The sequence below is a fragment of the Chionomys nivalis genome, chromosome X (assembly GCF_950005125.1).
Source record: "Chionomys nivalis chromosome X, mChiNiv1.1, whole genome shotgun sequence".
NCBI classification, from domain to species: Eukaryota; Metazoa; Chordata; class Mammalia; order Rodentia; family Cricetidae; genus Chionomys; species Chionomys nivalis.
In genome coordinates this window covers 62,142,098-62,160,747 of record NC_080112.1, presented here as the reverse complement: position 1 = coordinate 62,160,747, position 18,650 = coordinate 62,142,098, and the positions used below count along the sequence as shown (strand labels likewise).

Genomic DNA, 18,650 nt, shown 5'->3' with positions numbered 1-18,650 from the left:
TTGTCTTTTGAATGTTTTCCTTGAGTGATTATAGGTGCTAACACTTGGAATCAGTTTCTAATATCTGACAATTTAGTCTGAGGGAGGTCTTAGTGTAGGCAGTTGTGTGGGTCCAACTCTCATTATGCTGTTTTTTGAGTGTTCTTTTGACCTGACTGATAGGGTACAACTGTTCTCCAGAGTGCACTGCTGACCTTTGAAGGGGAGAGAAGCACAACCTAACGTGGACAGAATTCTCTGGCTTGTTTACTTGATCATCTTAGCACTTGTATCTAGGATGCTATTTTGTCTTCATCTCTTTAAAATGTTTTAAATTCCTCTAAGACAGCTGTTATTTTTAAAGCTGATCTTGGATTCCTTGAAAAAAATTATAAAAGGTATTGCTCCTCCTTTACTCACCCCAAATGAGCACAAGTGTATTATTCACACAGACGCAAGGATTGGCATACTACCTACTAATGTGCTTATATTTAGGTAGATGTTATATTATGTCATTCTTAGTAGACAATAGCTTTGAAGACTATCTGTTAATCAAAAATGTCATAATTTTTCTTTTTCAGTAAGTTATTGATATGTTGTATCTATTCTTTCTCAGAGCTCTTGAACCAGCCAATCAGTTGGTGTAAATTTGAGGCAGTGGCTTTGAAACCAGACCTGGTGAATGTAATTAAAGATGTCAGTCCTCCTCCACTTGTGGTAATGTCTTTCAGCATGAAGACAATGCAAAATGTAAAGAACCATGAGCATGAGGTAAAGTAAAATGGCAGAGTTTGTACTTACGCCTCAGATACAATACTTGCCTGACTTTGATGTGCTTTCCTGCAAAAGCAAGTTACTCTTTTTAGAGGGGAAAGGGTGCAAACTTGGCACTGGGCCGTGTTTTAGAGAATGGATTAAATTTGCCTGGTATTTCATAGTTTTTAAAGGATTAAATTGCTGGAAATATTTTGTTTTTTATTTTTTAAGTAGACACAGAGAAAATAATATGAGCTCCTTATGTCAGTCACACATGTTTAGCAGTTAACAATGTTTTGTGACACATGTTTGTATCCTTCTTTCCCTTTTCCTTCATAAGTATTTAAAAGGTACTGACATTTTACCCCAGCATGCTTTGGTATATGTCTCTCACTATATGCACATTTTCTTATGTGTGTTTGTAGTATATGTATTTGTTAGTAAGAGTGTGTACAAGTGTGCACACACGTTTGTGCATGTGAAGGTCAGAGGTGAATATTGGGTGCTTTTAGTTGGTTGCTTTTTTTAACCTTTATTTGTTGAGACAGAGTCTGTTACTGAACCTGACGCTCATCAATCATGTTACCTGGGCTGACCAAGGAGCTTCAGGGATTTGCCTATCTCCTAGCACTGAGGTTACAAATACATGCTGCCACACCTGACTTTTTATGTTTGGGATCAAAGCTTAAGTTCTCATGCTAGCCTGGCAGGCACTTAACTGACTGCCATTTCGCATCCTTACTTAATGCACACTTTTCTTACATTACACTATTAGAATACTTAACATTGTGATTCCTTGATACAGTCTACAGTTTCTAGCACATATTTGGAAGAATCTGTTTCTCATGATTTTCAAAGTTGATTTGTTTGGATCCAGATTTGCACATTAGATTCATAGGTTAACATTTCATTTTTATGCTTCTTGAATCTCTCTTTTTTTTGTTTATGTTTTGGTTTTTCGAGACAGGGTTTCTCTGTGGTTTTGGAGCCTGTCCTGGAACTAGCTCTTGTAGACCAGGCTGGTCTCGAACTCACAGAGATCCGCCTGCCTCTGCCTCCCGAGTGCTGGGATTAAAGGCGTGCGCCACCACCGCCCGGCTTTGAATCTCTTTTTAAAGATAATAGCTCCCACCCATCGCCTTTCAGTTTTTCTCAATGCTAAGGAATAATTACAAAACCACTGATCACATAGGAAGCCCCATTTTTTGTGTATGTTTGTTAGGTACCATTAGGAATCTTCTATACCCGATACTGACACAGAGTAGCCTGTGAGCTAAATTCAACCTACCACCTGTTTTTGTAAATAAAATTTTATTGAGATACAGTAGGTTTTCAGATTTGTACTACAATAACAATCAGATTGTAATGACAGGTTATATGGTCTGAAGAGCCTAAAATATTTCTGACAGTGTGCCACACTCAATTCTGTCCTTTGTTCTGCAGTGTGTCACATTAACGCTAAAGTATCAAATAGATTAAAATTTAGCTTTTTATACAGAATAATTCATGGGTAGGTCGCCAGTATACTTAATATTGGATATTTAAGAAGGCAGGTAATGCCTAGTCAAACTGTTCAGGCTGGGATTGATTAATGGGATCAAATAGTGGTCATCATAAATTTTTCTATGAGCTCTTCATAAGGTTTATTAACCTTGGCAACTACAAATGCTTTGGGCTGGGTGGTTCTTTGTTCTGAAGCACTGTTCTGTGCATCACAGGTTTAATAATATCTCTAGCCTCTATCTACTAGATGCAAGTAGCACCACTTCCTCCTAGTTGTGACAACTGAAAAATTCCTATTGCCATTACTAGATATTGTTCAGAGGGAAAAGGAGGTAAATTTACCCCACTAGAGAGCCACTGTAGGAATGGTGGCTTTCTAATTATGTCCATGTTTATGAGTTAAATTTTTCTGTAAAGTTACCTTCATTAACTGGCAATTACTTGATTACATTGTATAGGAACAACAGGCTAAATGCTTTAATTTCAGATTTTCAGAGTAGGGGGTTGGGAACTTGAGCATCAGTTATCTTTGTTTCTGCTTTGACTTTTTTGTTCATGATGTCCCTGTATTTTATATTACTATTTTTTTTAAAATTCCAAATTTTTTAATTATATTTTTGTGCATGTGTCAGTGTAGACACATACATGTCACTACATGTGTGTGGAGGTCAGAGCACAATTTATCGGCAATAGTTCTCTTTTTCCTCCATGTCCTAGGGATTGAATTTTCGTTGTCAGGCTTGGTGGCAAGCACCTTTGCCTGCTCACCAATCTCTGTCCTGTTACTTGTGGGCTATTTGGTAGTTTTAATCTATGGCATTCATCATTACTATTATTACTATTGAATTGGGGTTTTACTCTATTGCCCAGGTCTTGAATGCATGTGTTAATGAATTCCTTCCACCTCAGTCTCCCAAATGGCTTTCACTACAGGACTGCTGCCCCATCTAGCTTGTTGTTTTTCATGGGTATATTTGTCTTACTTTGGTTAATCAAAGCTTCTCTATGTTTTCTTCTAAGTCTTTTTGATACTTATGATTTAAAAAATAACATTTGACAAATGTTTTCTTTTAGTATATAATCTGAGATTTTATTCATTTTCTTATTGATTTTTGGAAGTATTGAGGATTGGCTCAAGACTTTGCACTTGATAAGCTCATTATACCACTGAGCGATGCTCCATGCCCTTGATTTTTCAAATAAGTTAACATAGTAGATAGCCAGTGTTAATAATTAAGTATTGAGGAAAGATTTAATTAATTAGTACTTGGTTCGAATTAAGAGAGATATCCGTTCCCAGAGTGATACCATTTCCTAACAAAGGGAATAGGAATTTGTGAAGAAAAGGCTGATTCAGAGCAGGAAATATATAAGGTGAGCCTGGAACATTTTGTTATATCAGAAAGCAAGGGCGTTATTAAAATTTTCTGAAGATACAGGTGACTCAGGAAACAAGTTGAAAAGTCTCCTATGCAAAATATGGGGCACTATGAGCATCAGAAGAATAACTGCTACAGATGGAAATATCGGATATATAAGTTCCTAAGTTATAATAAACACATAAATGTCAAACAGTACCACCACATTAATCACTTTATGAGGGAAACTACATAAAAAAAGAAAAAAAAACAAATCAAGTGTTTGTCCTGACTTTTCTGGGATTAGTACTTCTTGATGCCAGCTAATTGAAATGTGAAATTGCTCTACTTAGAAGTTTTCAGTAGATGATGAGGAAAAAACAACCAATTTGTAATCCCTAGTGAAATGGGTCTAAGTAGGTTCTCACCTTGTTGGTTGTGACCCCTTTGGGAGTTACATATCAAATATCCTACATATTAGATATTTACATTGTGATTCATAATAGTAGCAAAATTACATTTCTGAAGTAGCAGCAAAATAATTTTATGGTTGGGTGTAACAAGCTTTCTTGTCAAACTATATTTGGACCACTAACCTACAAGTAATGACCTGAGGACTTACTATTAATTATGAAAAGCTTGGCCTTAGCTTAGGCTTTTTCCTAAGTAGTTCATATAACTTAACCCTTATTTTTAAATTTGTGTTGTGACATGTTGTTCATTACCTTCATCTCTGTACAGTGACTCCCTTGCACCTAGATTCATCCCTCTCATTTCCCCTCTCTCTGCCAGAAACCCTGCCTATCCTAACTATTGGCCATTCAGCTCTTTATTACACCAATCACAGCAGTATATCTTCACACAGTGTACAAATATCCAACAAAAGTTGGGGGTCATCACAACATGAGGAACTGTATTAAAGGGTCATAGCAGAAGGAAGGTTGAGAACCACTGGTCTAAGTAATGATCACCAGTGGACACTCATATTACTGAAACAGAGAAGCAGACGTGTGCCTTCTAATAGAAATAATCAGTAACACATCTAAAATCTTGCAAGCAGTTTGAACCTGGTTTTGATCAAGTCTTTTGATCTAACTGAATTTGTAGATATTACAGAGACAGGAGAAGGTGTCAAATAACCCTGTTGAGATACATACTGTCATCTGATAGATGGTCAGAGTACTGGCTGCTCTTCCAGAGGACCAAGGTTCCATTCCCAGCACCCACAACTCACAACTAACTATAGCACCAGTCCAGGGAATGCAGTGCTCATTCTGACCTCCAGGCTAGTAGCTTCTAGGGTTCACAGCTGGGTAAGAGTATTCAATACTTTTCTTCTCCTGTAGCACAAATAGAACCTTCTGGCACTATTAAAACTAGTCTGTATGGATGAAATTTCCATTGGTTTACCAACTTGATTTTCTTTTCATGTCCTACGTCGCAAATATGTGGTGTCCTTTCTAATAGGGTCTTACTATCGTACGGTACACAGGTTATATGTATGTATGTGTATACACATAAAATAAAAATAAAGATAAAGATTTTAAAAATAAAAGAAAAAACATGACTACATTTTAAAAAGTGGTCCTTTAGAGTGATTGTTTTTGACTGGGTAAGATTTGGCTGTTGAAGGTATACTTGTCAATATTGAGAGATGTTTTGGGTTGGTATAACTCAGAGATATGTGGAGGGAAAAGGATGGCAGTGCTAATACCTAGTGAGTAAGTCTTAACATTGTGTAGTGCATTGAACAGCCCTCATAAAGAATTGTTTGACATGAAATACCAGTAGTACTGAGATTGAAAAACACTTTTGAAGACTCTTACTGAAATAGATCTAGGAAACATGATAATTGAAACCCAACTATGAGTGTATGGGAATTAGTTTTATTAATTTTTACCCAATTTTAAATCTGCTTAAATATTTTCACAAGTAGAGTTAACAGAGCCTAGATAGATGGCCTAGTAGCTAACAATCCATGCGGCCCTTGAAGAGAACCTAAGTTCACTTTCTAGCATCCATGTCAGGCAGCTCACAGTTACCTGTAACTCCTGTTCCAGAGTATCTAATATCCTCTTCTAGTCTCCATGGATACTTGCACATATGTGACATACACATGTGTGTGTGTGTGTACACATATAAATAAATCTTTTCAGTGGGAATCACTTTGCATATGTGTTTTTATCAACTCCACCTCCGCATTCCGTTCCAGTTATCTTCTATCTCCTGACCATGTTTCCCTCTCAACTTCCATGTGTTCTCTCTTTTTTTTCTGAGTTCATTTAGTACTGCCTGTATATTCACAAATAGAGGTCCATCTACTGTAGCACGGTTAGCAGTCCTCTCCTTGTATCAATTACTTGACAAAATAGCTTCTTAGCTATGCTTGGGACTTCACCAGCCTCTCTTATCTGTGCTTGAATTTTGGCTGTATTGATCTTGTGCAGATTTTGTATATGCAGTTATAGCCAGTGTCGGTTAATGTGTGCAGTGGACTTGTCATGTCCAGCAAATAATGTTTCGCTTTCGCTGCTGAGAATCACTATCTCTGATTATGTCTTAGGGTTTTCATTGCTGTGAAGAGGCACCATGACCATAGCTACTATTGTTTTTTCCTCTCTTGAAACAGGGTTTTTCTGTGTAACAATCCTGGCTGTCCTGGAACTCATTTTATAGACTAGTCTGGTCTTAAACTCACTAAGATCCACCTCCCTCTGCCTCCTAAGTGCTGGGATTAAAGGTGTGCACCACCACTACCTGGCCACAGAAACTTTTATAAGAAAACATTTAATTGGGGTGGCTGGGTTACAGTTTTAGAGGTTCAGTCCATTTTCATCATGTTGGGCAGAGGTGGTGCTGGAGTAGCTGAGAGTCTTACATCTTGCAGGCAACAGGAAGTTGACTGAGACCTTAGGTGGTATCTTGAACATAGGAAACCTCAAATCCTGCTCCCACAGTGACACACTTCCTCCAACAAGGCCATAACCACTCCAACAAAGCTACACCTCCTAATAGTGTCACTCCCTATGAGTGTCCCTTGACAGTTATACACTATTACAAATGACAGCACATACCTGAGTCACGGAATATAAAGAAATCAAGCTGGTACCAACCTATTAAGTTTAAGTTTCATCCATACAGGCTAGCTTTTGGGGTTTTGGAGACAGAGTTTCTCTGTAGATTTGGAGCCTCTCCTGTAACTAGCTCTTGTAGACCAGGCTGGGCTCAAACTCAGAGAGATCCACCTGCCTCTGCCTCCCGAGTGCTGGGATTAAAGGCGTGCGCCACCACCACCTAGCCAGCCTAACTTTAATAATGTCAGAAGGTTCTACTTTTGCTACTGGGGAAGAAAGTATTGAACACTCTTACCTAGTTGTGAATCCTAAAAGTTACAATAACCAGCCTGACAAGATTTGTCACTGGTACAATAGTGACATTATCTTACTTAGGGTTTCTATTGCTGTGATCAAACACCAGAACCAAAAACCAAATGGGGAGGAAGGAGTTTATTTCAGCTTACATTTCCAGATAAGAGTCTATCAGTTAGGGTAGGAAATAAAAGCAGGAACCTAAAGGCAAGAACTGAAGCAGAAGCCATGGAAGAATGCTGCTTACCTGCTTGCTATCATTGCTTGCTCAGCCTGCTTTCTTATATAGCTTAGTATCGCCTAATCAGGAGTCCATTTGCCCAGGGGAGGTATACCCCTTCCCCACCACCACCCCTTCACCCCAGCCTAGACTCACCCGCATAAATCAATAATCAAGAAATGCCCTACAGACAATGTGGATGGAGGTATTTTCCCAACTGAGGTTCCTCTTCCCTGTTAACTCTATCTTGTGTCAAGTTGGAAAACAAAAAACAACAGAAACAGAAACAAGAACGAAAAATGTCAAGAACTAGCCAGCACATACATGAATGTTACAGGAGTAACCAACCACTTTCTGATTTTACTTTAAGCTTGTTCCATAAGACAGACCTCAAGACTGGAACTGTCCATTGACTGGGCTGTGACTCCCTGATTAGCTAGGTCATAGGCCCTAGGAAAGAACCTGATACTATTATTCTGATAAATGGAAACAGTATTAGATAAGTTTTTATCTTAATGCCCATAGAGTAGTGTATCCTTCATCAGAGAAGATTCTTTTCACAATAGATGGTGATGAGTACAGAAATCCAAAACTAGTCAAAGTGCAGAGAATAAGAGGCTATAGAGTGCTCGCCTCTAAATAGGCATCTATATCATACCTTATTCCTCAAGGCTCAGGGATCATTGCAGAAGAGGGGGAAGGAGTATAAGAGCCTGTGGTTGGCCGGGCGGTGGTGGCGCACGCCTTTAATCCCAGCACTCGGGAGGCAGAGACAGGTGGATCTCTGTGAGTTCGAGACCAGCCTGGTCTACAAGAGCTAGTTCCAAGGACAGGCTCCAAAAACCACAGAGAAACCCTGTCTCAAAAAAAAAAAAAAAAAAAAAAAACCAAAAAAAAATAAAAAATGCTGGGCGGTGGTGGCGCACGCCTTTAATCCCAGCACTCGGGAGGCAGAGGCAGGCGGATCTCTGTGAGTCCGACACCAGCCTGGTCTACGGAGCTAGTTCCAGGACAGGCTCCAAAGCCACAGAGAAACCCTGTCTCGAACCCCCCCCCCCCAAAAAAAAAGAGCCTGTGGTTGTTTGCATGTAATTGGTACCCATAAAGAACCATGACTGCTTACTAGTTTCCTACGTTCTATGGCTACTCCAGTTTAAACACACATTCTAAAGAGTTAGCTAGCATCCTCATATGAGAGAAAATATATGGTATTTGTCTTTCTGGGTTTGGGTTACCCCACTTAGAATTCTGGTTTCCAGCTATGCCCATTGCTTGAGAATTTTATAATATGCCATTGTGTATATGTGTACATTTTCAGTATTCATTCATCAGTTGGTGGGCATCACAGTTTTAATTTGCATTTCCCAGATAGCTAAGGATGTTGAATATTTGAAAACTTACTTCTCAGCCATTTTGCATTTCTTCTTCTAAGAATTTCATTTAGTTCCATGCCCCAATTTTTAGTTTGGTAATAGTTTTGTTGATGCTTAGTTCTATCTATATTGTAGATACTAACCCTTTGTCAGAGCTTTAAACACTTTCTTTAAAAAGTGAAAGGAATTTATATGTATTAAAATATGTTTTATTATTCCTAGTAGTTCTTATGGTAATGCAAAACATATAGTAGATATCTGATTTTCCCCACTCTTTTCTTTGCAGATTATTGCTATTGCAGCTCTCGTCCATCACAGTTTTGCATTAGATAAAGCACCTCCAAAGCCTCCCTTTCAGACACATTTCTGTGGTATGTATTTTTAAGAGTTTGATTTTTCTTTTTTGATTTTATTTTTCTTTGTCTGTTGGATAAGTAACTTTGTAATTTGAAACTTGCTTTTGAGAGTAGTTAGGACATTTTTTTGGAGGGGGGTTCTGAGACAGGGTTTCTCTGTAGCTTTGGAGCCTGTCCTGGAACTAGCTCTTGTTGACCAGGCTGAGCTCGAACTCACAGAGATCCACCTGCCCGCCTCCTGAGTGCTGGATTAAAGGTGTGCGTCACCACCGCCTGGCCTAATTAGGACATTTTAGTAAAGATGTTTGCTTCCATCTGTGGAAACTTGAGTTTTATTGAATAAAATCTGTGATGAGGCAAAATGTTAAGGAATAAATGAATCTTTACCTATTTGTGAGACATTATAGTATGCCAAACTGGAATTCAGTTGTGTTATGCATAAAATTCAGTAGGTGCAATAGTTTCATAGAATGAGGTATGTGTGTGTTTTGTGAGTTGGTCTTCAAGGAGTCTGACATTCCATGTTCAGAGCTTGGTTGATTAAGTAAGCATTTTGTTTAAAAAGAAAAGAATTAAGATTCAATGTTTTATATTTTGGTATCTTTTCTAGTCCATAACCAGAGATTCTTTTCAACAACCTCTTGTGTCTGTCTTTTTGAGTATTAGGAGTACTGATAAGAGCCTAGGAAATACTTGGAAGAGAATAGTTGTTGGTTCATGTTAACATGCATTTATTTACCTCTGCGTATTTCACTGTATGAGTGCCTGCTTTGTATGGAAGAAGCCTTTTGTGTAGTAGCAGAAGCTTTGGTTCACAGTACCTCTCAGTTTTAAGAAAGTTGAGCTAAGTTTTTCTTTGAAGCTTTGATGGTAATTGGATTTCCTTTGGGAAAGATTGTTCTAACCCTCCATTCTAACTTGGATGGAAAACAAACGTTTGATCAAAGCATTTTGTACAGTTATACAGACATAAGGGTCCCTTCTTGGTTGTTGTTTTGAGGTCCAACAATATGACTAAATGGAGATCTTGACTTTCTTAACTCTTTAGGGTTCATGTGAAATTTATATTAAAGCAATTTCTGTTTAGAAGCATGTACTATCTGATATTGGTCTAAAATGAGTGACAAAATCTTGTGTTTTTTTTCCTATAGTTGTCTCTAAGCCAAAGGACTGTATTTTCCCATGTGCTTTCAAAGAAGTCATTAAGAAAAAGGTAAGTTACTCATTTCTTTTAAGTATAGAATATCTGTTTGGAAAGAGAATAGGAAAATAGTATCTACTCTATATTTTACTTTATTAGATCTCTTCTTGGTGTATTGGACTATGGTACTAACTTGATAAAATGCATTAGGAATATAAGACTAAACATGTTTAATAATTCTTAAGTTAGTTTCTGATGATGATAGAATTATGATATGGATACATTCAAACCTACCATCAGTTAGCATATATGGAGGCTTTTCTAAAGTGATCACATATTTTGGAACCATGTTGGATAGAGCCCCTCTCCAAATTGAGGGAAACCATGTAGTGTTGGGAATACTGTGGGTATTAAAAGACCATGTACTGACAGGGTTTATATTTGCTGACCCAAGCCCATCAGTGATTTCTGAACTCAAGTATGTTGTGTGAAGTTGGTATCATAAACCTTTAATAAAATGGCAGTGGAAGCATTATAATGAACTGAGTTCTTTATAAAAAATAAATATATTTAAAGGATGTAGTTTTTGAATAGTACATTATTTGTTTTGTGAAATGATAGTGTTGAAAAGGTTGTAGGTTTATTTTGTTTGTTAATATTTTCATGTGACAAAATTAGATGGTGCAATTTGTAAGGTTCCACTCTAAAGCTATTTCAGTTGGCTTCTTAGAGGTAGGGGTTACTATTGTATTACTGTCATTTGTGATCTGTCCTGAATTATCTATTCAAATAAAATGACCTAGGAAAATTCCCGTAAAGTCAAAGTGACATTTTTAAAAACTGAGCTATAGAAAACATAATAGTAATCAACCTTTGTTTTAAAAGTGTTTTAATATGAGCAGTTTTGAGTACCTGATAGATATTCACTAATCCAAGTTGAGGTTTTTTTGTGTGAGGGTTGATATTTCTATTTAAGACATTGCAATTCCTGGGCTGGAGAGATTGCTCAGCCATTTAAGGCTAGCCTCACAACCAAAAATGTAAGATATTGCAATTCTTCAGTACATGTTTGTTTTAGTTTCTTATTTATTGTTTCTCACCCTGCTATTTGAGATTACTTTATAGAATCCTTGGGATTTCTTTGATAAATACATAAACAACAAAGTCTTCCAGGGATTATATAGCAAAAAAAAGCAATGTTTTGGAAAGGCACTCTGATTTATATGCTTTAAATGTGTCCAGTGTACAAACATTTCTCTCTGGAAGGACATTTCTGCTCTTGATGTTGCTTAGCACTTAAATTTTTGCATGATTTACATGCATATTACTAGAATGAGGTCCTCAGAGATTTTGTGCAGTTATTATTATGCAAAACCTGGATCAGAAATTTTATTGCTATATCTTGTTTAGAAGTGAATGATTACATTTAACACTAAGAAATCTTACCCTGGTTAGGCAAGAAAATAAGGCTTGTGGTATTTTAAAGTCTTGATTGGTATCTTAACAGAATATGAAGGTTGAGGTTGCTGCAACAGAAAGAACTTTGCTAGGATTTTTCCTTGCAAAAGTTCACAAAATTGATCCTGATATTCTTGTGGTGAGTAGATATTTGATCATGTCATGGGGAAGTGTTTTCATTCCTTCATTCTTTTCTGTGCAACTTTCTTGGTGATTTGCTTTTTATTGATTATTTACTTTTGAGTATCAAAGGATGTTTTAGAATTAAATGACCCTTTGGATTGGTGAGATTTGCTCATCTATCTAAAGAGGAATAATCCTAACCCATGCTAGATAGTTTTTCCTGGTATAAGAGCAGTTCTTGAATTAGAAGTCAGCTCAGGATATTTAGTTACCTCCATTAACAAAGTAGCACTTCAGTAAATGAACATGTATAAATTGCTAGATTTGTGATTTTTTTTTTTTTGCTTTGAGACAGGGTTTTACTGTGTAACAGTCCCAACTGTCCTGGAACTAGCTCTGCTAGACCAGGCTGGAAACTCATAGAGATCCACCTGCCTCTGCCTCCCAAGTGCTGGGATTAAAGGTGTGCGCCACCACCGCCTGGCTTAAATTGCTAGATTCTTGTAGCACACTGATAAGTGAATATGTGTAAATCGCCAATATCTTCATGATTCTAATTGATTTCCTTGGTTTGGGATAAATTACAGATACAAAAGTAAATATTTTAAGAGCTCAGTGGATCTTTATGATTCCTTTGAGAGCTCAGGGGTAGAGATTTGTTTTTCATCTTGGCAATTTACTGTATTCTCATTGGACTGTAAGGTAGTAATTTATTGTTGATTCGTACCTTTTCCTTGTAGTAAAGCCCATTTTCCTTTTGTGTATCCTCTGACCTTCCTTAGTTTAAGAGGCTTCTTGATCCTAATTCTTTCTTTTCTTTTGTCTGAGTTACTGGATCAATCTGATTTTATATTTTTTTAAAGCAGTGGGTAGGCTATCAATTCCTATATATTTTAAATGTGATATTATTAATTTGGTTACATCAACAACTTGTGATGTAATGTTAGAGATAAGTAGATATTTGAGAAAAATATGGAGAGGCTGGGGATATTGCTCAGTGGTAGAGTGCTTCCTGTGTGGAAGGCCCAGATCCAAGATTCTATAATCCATTCTGGAGAGAAAAAAAAAAGATCGTTTACTGTGTCTTCAACCTAATTTTTCCCGCTGAACACCTTAGCTGGTAGTGGTGTAGCTTATATCTGTATATGGATTGTTGCCAAAGTCTGTATAACCTTATATTATTTCAGGACCTTTCTTTAAAGTGCCAGAAAGATTTTATATACAGTGCTGTGACTTAGCAGTAGACCCATCCCACCCTTTAAAAACAGTCTTGTGAATGACAAGTAGATGTTATGAGCCTGGGATACCCAGCCTAAGGTATTAGAGAGAAGTACATGACAGATCCAGATGCAAGATGAGACCCTAGCCATAATAATTTGGAAATAAGTTTTTGTCCTGTCCCTCTGTTCCTTTATTAATAAATAAACTGCCATAAATATGTAGATATATGTATACATATCTATATTATATATTATGGCAATACATAAGATATAGAGATAGATAGATATGTTTTATATATCTATATATTATGGCAGTACATAAATATGTACAGTATATGTACATTCATGTAGTGGTAAGCTTTTTATAACCTAAAATTAGTCATTTTAAACACCTTTAAATGTAGATTCATTGGTACTATATGCATTTATAATGTGCATTTGTCACCACCTCTACTATTGCTGTGTTGCTATCTCTGTTGCTCTTTATCTTTTGAAATTAAAACTCTAGACCAGTGGTTCTCAGCCTGTGGTTTGCGACCCCCTGGAGGGGTTGAATGACCCTTTCACAGGGATTGCATAAGACAGTTGGAAAGCACAGATATTTACATTACAATTTATCACAGTAGCAAAATTACAGTTATGAAGTAGCATGGAGTCACCACAAATAAGGAACTGTATTAAAGTGTCCCAGCATTAGGACAGTTGAGAACCACTACTTTAGAGCATTATTTCCCCATTTCTCCAGACCCTCAAAACTACTAGTTCGTTCAATCTCCAATAAAATTTTGTTTATTCTAAGTGGTAGTATATATCTTTAATTAAAATAATCTATGGATTGATCTGAATTATTTGAAACATCCTGATTTTTTAGTAAACCTAGCTATGTTAAAAATATTATTCAAAGGATATAAATTGGAAATTATAGAAAACTCAGGTTGTGTTAAGTAACTTTTATTTTTTCTTTTTTAAAGATTTATTTATTTACTTTATGTATATGAGTGCTCTTGACTTTATGTCAGAAGAGGGTATAGATTCCACTGCAGATGATTGTGAGCCACCAAGTGGTTGCTGGGAATTGAACTCAGGACCTGTGGAAGGGCTGCCAGAGCTCTTAAATGCTAAACCATGTCTCTGGGTTCCATAAACTTTTTTTTTTTATGACAGGGTTTCTCTGTTGCTTTAGAGCCTGTCTTAGAACTAGCTCTTGTTGACTAGGCTGGCCTCGAACTCACAGAGATCCGCCTGCCTCTGCTTCCCGAGTGCTGGGATTAAAGGCCCGCACCACCACCACCTGCCATAGTCCCATAACTTATCTGCTGTTTAATTTTGTTTCCTAGTATTTACTAGCATTTATATTTTGTTGTGCACTGATTAAAGGTCCAACTCAGTTGTGTTCATGCTCAGTTTTTAATGAAATTAGTTTGAGTTCCTTAGAAGTCCTATGTAAACGTATACAAACAGTTTTTTTTAAATTGTTTTTAAGTTCTTATTGATCATGTAAAAGGTATGGGACATTAAAATTTGCATTTGCCTCCAACATTGTAAGACTTGAGCAGTAAATTAAAAGACACCATATGAACCTTGTATCAGTTAGTTTATTTCAGCAATCTGCTTAGCAGCCTAGTTAATGTCAAGACTAATAAATACTGCTGATACTGAAGGAGAAAGGACCCTAATTGGAGGTAAGCTCTTGAGTTAAGAGACCAGAGAAAGAAAGGCTAAAGAAATTCTGCATTTGAAGACAAATCATCTAATTTTTATTTGTTATGTTATTGGCTGTCTTTTTCTGACTAGGGTCATAATATTTGTGGTTTTGAAATGGAAGTGCTTCTGCAAAGAATTAATGTGTGCAAAGTTCCTTACTGGTCCAAGATAGGTCGACTGAGGCGATCCAACATGCCAAAACTTGGGGTAATTTCTAAATTTCACTTTATTTGGTTTTTAAATATGAGGTAGCTACTGGGGAATGCACTGTCTTTTGAATAGGAATTAATTTAATACCAGAACTGAATAAATAAAACGTTGCTTGGCACTGCATGTCATGGTTCTCAACCTCCTACAATGTCAGTGTGAAGAAGGAAGTTAGTATTTATCCTGTCTTTCCTGTAAATTTTTACAGCATAACCAAATACTGCTGGTTAATGACGGAAAGTTTATATTCCTCTCTTTCCCTCTTTCCTCCCTTTTCACTTATTCTTATTTGTTTGTTTGCTTTTTGAGAGTTTCCTGTAGCTCAGGCTGGCCTCTTAATATTTTTTTTTTCTTTTTGAGACAAGGTCTTGCTATGCTTGCATGTATGGGCTTTGGTACTTTCTTGAATGAAGCATTTTCTTACTAAGTGTGATAGTGCTTATGCTTGAAATCTTATTTTACCTAAAGGTTACAACTAATGTGTTGCTTCAGCAGAGAATTTAGGAATCTGTACCTTTTATAATGCCAAGGGTTTCTAGAGAACTCTATTCTTAGGAATCAAGAGTTGGGGCTACAGCTCTTTTTACCTCTGCTCATATCTTTAAGGTGATAAGGTCATTTTTAGCATTTATTCAAATACTTGTTTAGCTGCTGCTTCCCTGCCCCCTTTGAAATTTTTGTTTGGGTATTTGTTATTTTGAGGTGGGAGGGGAGTCGGTGACTGCAGCTTACTACACAGCTGACTTTGAACTCATGGCAGCCCCCAAGCATTGGCTTCCAAGTGTTGGCATTGAAGGCATAAACCATCATGTGAAGCTCAAGTTTTTCTTTATATGGCATCTTCTTGGTAAGGTCTTTCCTGATCACTCTAAGATACAGTCCCTCCAAATTCTGTGTCCCTCACCCTTCTTTGATATCTCCTTTGCCATGTACTTATTGCCTTCTAAAACCATTTGACTTCTTGATTACGTTGTATATTTTTAATTATATAACTAGGAATTGTTGTTTTATTCACAGTGATATACTGAGTACCTAGAGCATCATCAGATATACAGTAGGTGTTCAAAAGCACCTGACTTATGAGTGGAAGGAGAATTTTAATATCGCAATTTTGGGGACACTTCCAAAATAGGTTAGAACAGATTGTTCTCAGTATTTGCCTCTTCATGAGATTTGTTTTGATTTTTTTTTTTTTTTTTTTTTTTTTTTTTTTTTTGCCTTGTAGAGCCGGAGTGGATTTGGTGAAAGAAACGCTACCTGTGGCCGAATGATATGTGATGTGGAAATTTCAGCAAAAGAATTGATTCATTGTAAAAGCTACCATTTATCTGAACTTGTCCAACAGATTCTGAAAACTGAGAGGATTGTAATTCCAACAGAAAATATACGAAACATGTATAGGTATGACCCTGTATTACTTAGAATTCATCTTTCTTGAATTGAGCAACAGTAAGGTGCTACTACTGTCTTAAGACTGGAGGTACACCAGCCAGTCGCCATGGAGCAGAAAATTAATCTCTTTATACCAATTCCATCATATCCATTATTTTCATACTTTAAATTAGTTTATCTCTTGAATTATTCTAATGGAATCAGTTGACCTGTATTGTAGAATATTATTTTAAGATATGTTACATTCATTTATGCTGTGAAATGTTTAATGACGCAAAAATGTGTTGCCTTTTTATGTTGCATTTGTTTAACTCTGTAAAACTGTGTTACTTTTCCTGCCTAAAACACCTGATTGGTGTAACAAAGAGCTGAATATCTAGGCAGGAGAGAGAAATAGGTGCTACTGGTTGGCAGAGAGAATAAATAGAGGGAGCAATCTAGGGAAGAATGTGAGGAGGGAGGAATGAGAAAAGGAGAGGAGAATGTCAGTCATGGAGTAAGAAGTAAAGAAAGATACAGATTGTTGTAATAGGAGCGGCAGGGCTGCGTCCCCTGCACCCGGCCGCCCGCATGGCTAGCTTATGCCCCGAAATAATTACACGGAAACTGTATTCTTTTGAACACTGCCTGGCCCATTAGTTCTAGCCTCTTATTGGCTAGCTCTTACATATTGATCTAACCCATTTCTAATATTCTGTGTAGTACCATGAGCTGGCTTACCAGGAAAGATCTTAACCTGCGTCTGTCTGGAGTGGGAGAATCATGGCGACTCCCTGACTCGGCTTCTTTCTCCCAGCATTCTGTTCTGTTTACTCCACCCACCTAAGGGTTGGTCTGTCAAATGGGCCTAGGCAGTTTCTTTATTAATTAACCAATGAAAGCAACAGATTAATACAAGACCCACCTCCATCAACAGATAAAGACAGGTAAAAAACCCATAGGCAAAGCATAGTTTCTGCTTCTTATTGAGCCCTTTTCTAAGCCTATTTTCCTGAGTTCTTCATCTATTTCTCTTTTGACTATTTTTCCTCTGTAGGCTGTCTGATGTGTAGCTTAGATACTGGGGTTACTGACTCCCACGAGTATATCTTTGTTTTAAACATCCTACCAAATTCTAGATTCATCTACCTACCTGATAGCTAGTATGAACCTTCAGCTTGTTAAAAACTGAACTGTTTTTTTTATCTTCCTAGAGTCTGTTTTTAGTCTTTCATAACTGTATCAGTGACAGTTATGAATGTTACAACTTTCTGAAAGTCTTCAAAGTCATCTTCTACCTCAGACCTCTTAGACATCCTTGATTCCTCTGTCTTACATCCCACAATAGATCCATCAATGAGCTTTTTCAACCTTGTTTTTTAAATAAAGCTCCTAGTACTTCTTTAACTTTCACTGAACCTACCCTAAGCTACCATACTCTTTTTTCTCCTGAATCATTGAATGTCTTAGTCCATTTTCTGTTGATAATACTACATTTTGGATGATATGAAAAGGAAGGAGGTTTGTTTTGATATATGATTCTGGAGGTCCAAGATTGATGGATCTCCTTTGATAGAGTTGTGTAATTGTTTAGGGTATCATTTGGTGTGTGAAAAGTACATGCATGTCTATAACCTTTAATCTCTCTTATAAAGTTACCAGTGTTCAGTCATGGAGACTCAATAGCTTCATCTTTAGTATATGTGTGTTCATCCTCATAGCACTTCATGGGTAGCTGATGGTACTAATGACATCAAGGTCTGAGGGTCTATCCTTGTATGTCCCATAGTACTTCATCATGGGGATTAAACGCCACTCCCCAGTTTCAAATGAACCAAATAATATCAAATCATAGTAGTGGGTTTATGTACTAATTTTGTTGCCCTCTTCAGTTCTCTTCATAATTAATCCAGGACCAAAGTAATCCTGCTCAAATTAAGTCTAATCAAAGTTTCTTAGTGATACTACTTTTACTTAAAGTCCTTACTTTAGCTTACTAGTTACTGTACACTGTGTCTTTGTGGTGTTGATTTTAAGTTATTTTACTGCTGTTTCTATCTATTATTCCCTGATCCAGCCGTATCGACTTCATTGTGTTCCTGTAACTGCTAGATTAGTGCCTCACTCAGAGTCTTTGTGCTTTTATTTGGAATGCTGTTCTCTAATACCCATCTATTAGGCTTGTCCTGTCACTTCTTGGTTTTTCTTTTCAATGACTTTTTCCCTAGCTCTCTATGTAAAAATTCAGCTTTTGCTCCTAAAAAGTTTAAATTTTCTTTGTTTCTTACCCCTTTGTTTGTCTTTAACACTTATTTACCATTGTATGAATATTATCTATTTTTCTTTTTTATACTGTGTTTCCCCCACCAGGATAGGAATTTGTGTCTTTGATCATACCCAGTGCCTGATACATAGTTGGCTTGTAATATATACTTACTGATTGAATGAACAAAAGAATTTAGATAGTTTTTAGGTTATAGTTAACACTAGATAAATTTTAAGCTATAGTTAAC

The 18,650-nt window shown here is 36.9% G+C and overlaps 1 protein-coding gene across 3 annotated transcripts in view; it reads left to right on the top strand.

Annotated features, from left to right (window-relative positions):
* Pola1 (DNA polymerase alpha 1, catalytic subunit) overlaps positions 1-18,650 on the top strand; it is a 329,844-nt gene that overhangs the window by 29,884 nt on the left and 281,310 nt on the right. For all 3 annotated transcript variants that reach the window (XR_009056492.1, XM_057760368.1, XM_057760369.1), the window contains 6 exons: positions 596-750; positions 8,844-8,928; positions 10,065-10,126; positions 11,562-11,651; positions 14,650-14,766; positions 15,992-16,167. Coding sequence is in view for 2 of the 3 variants with exons in the window: in XM_057760368.1 (XP_057616351.1) it covers positions 596-750; positions 8,844-8,928; positions 10,065-10,126; positions 11,562-11,651; positions 14,650-14,766; positions 15,992-16,167 (685 nt within the window). In the remaining variant the exon portion in view is untranslated. The remainder of the gene's footprint in view (positions 1-595; positions 751-8,843; positions 8,929-10,064; positions 10,127-11,561; positions 11,652-14,649; positions 14,767-15,991; positions 16,168-18,650) is intronic.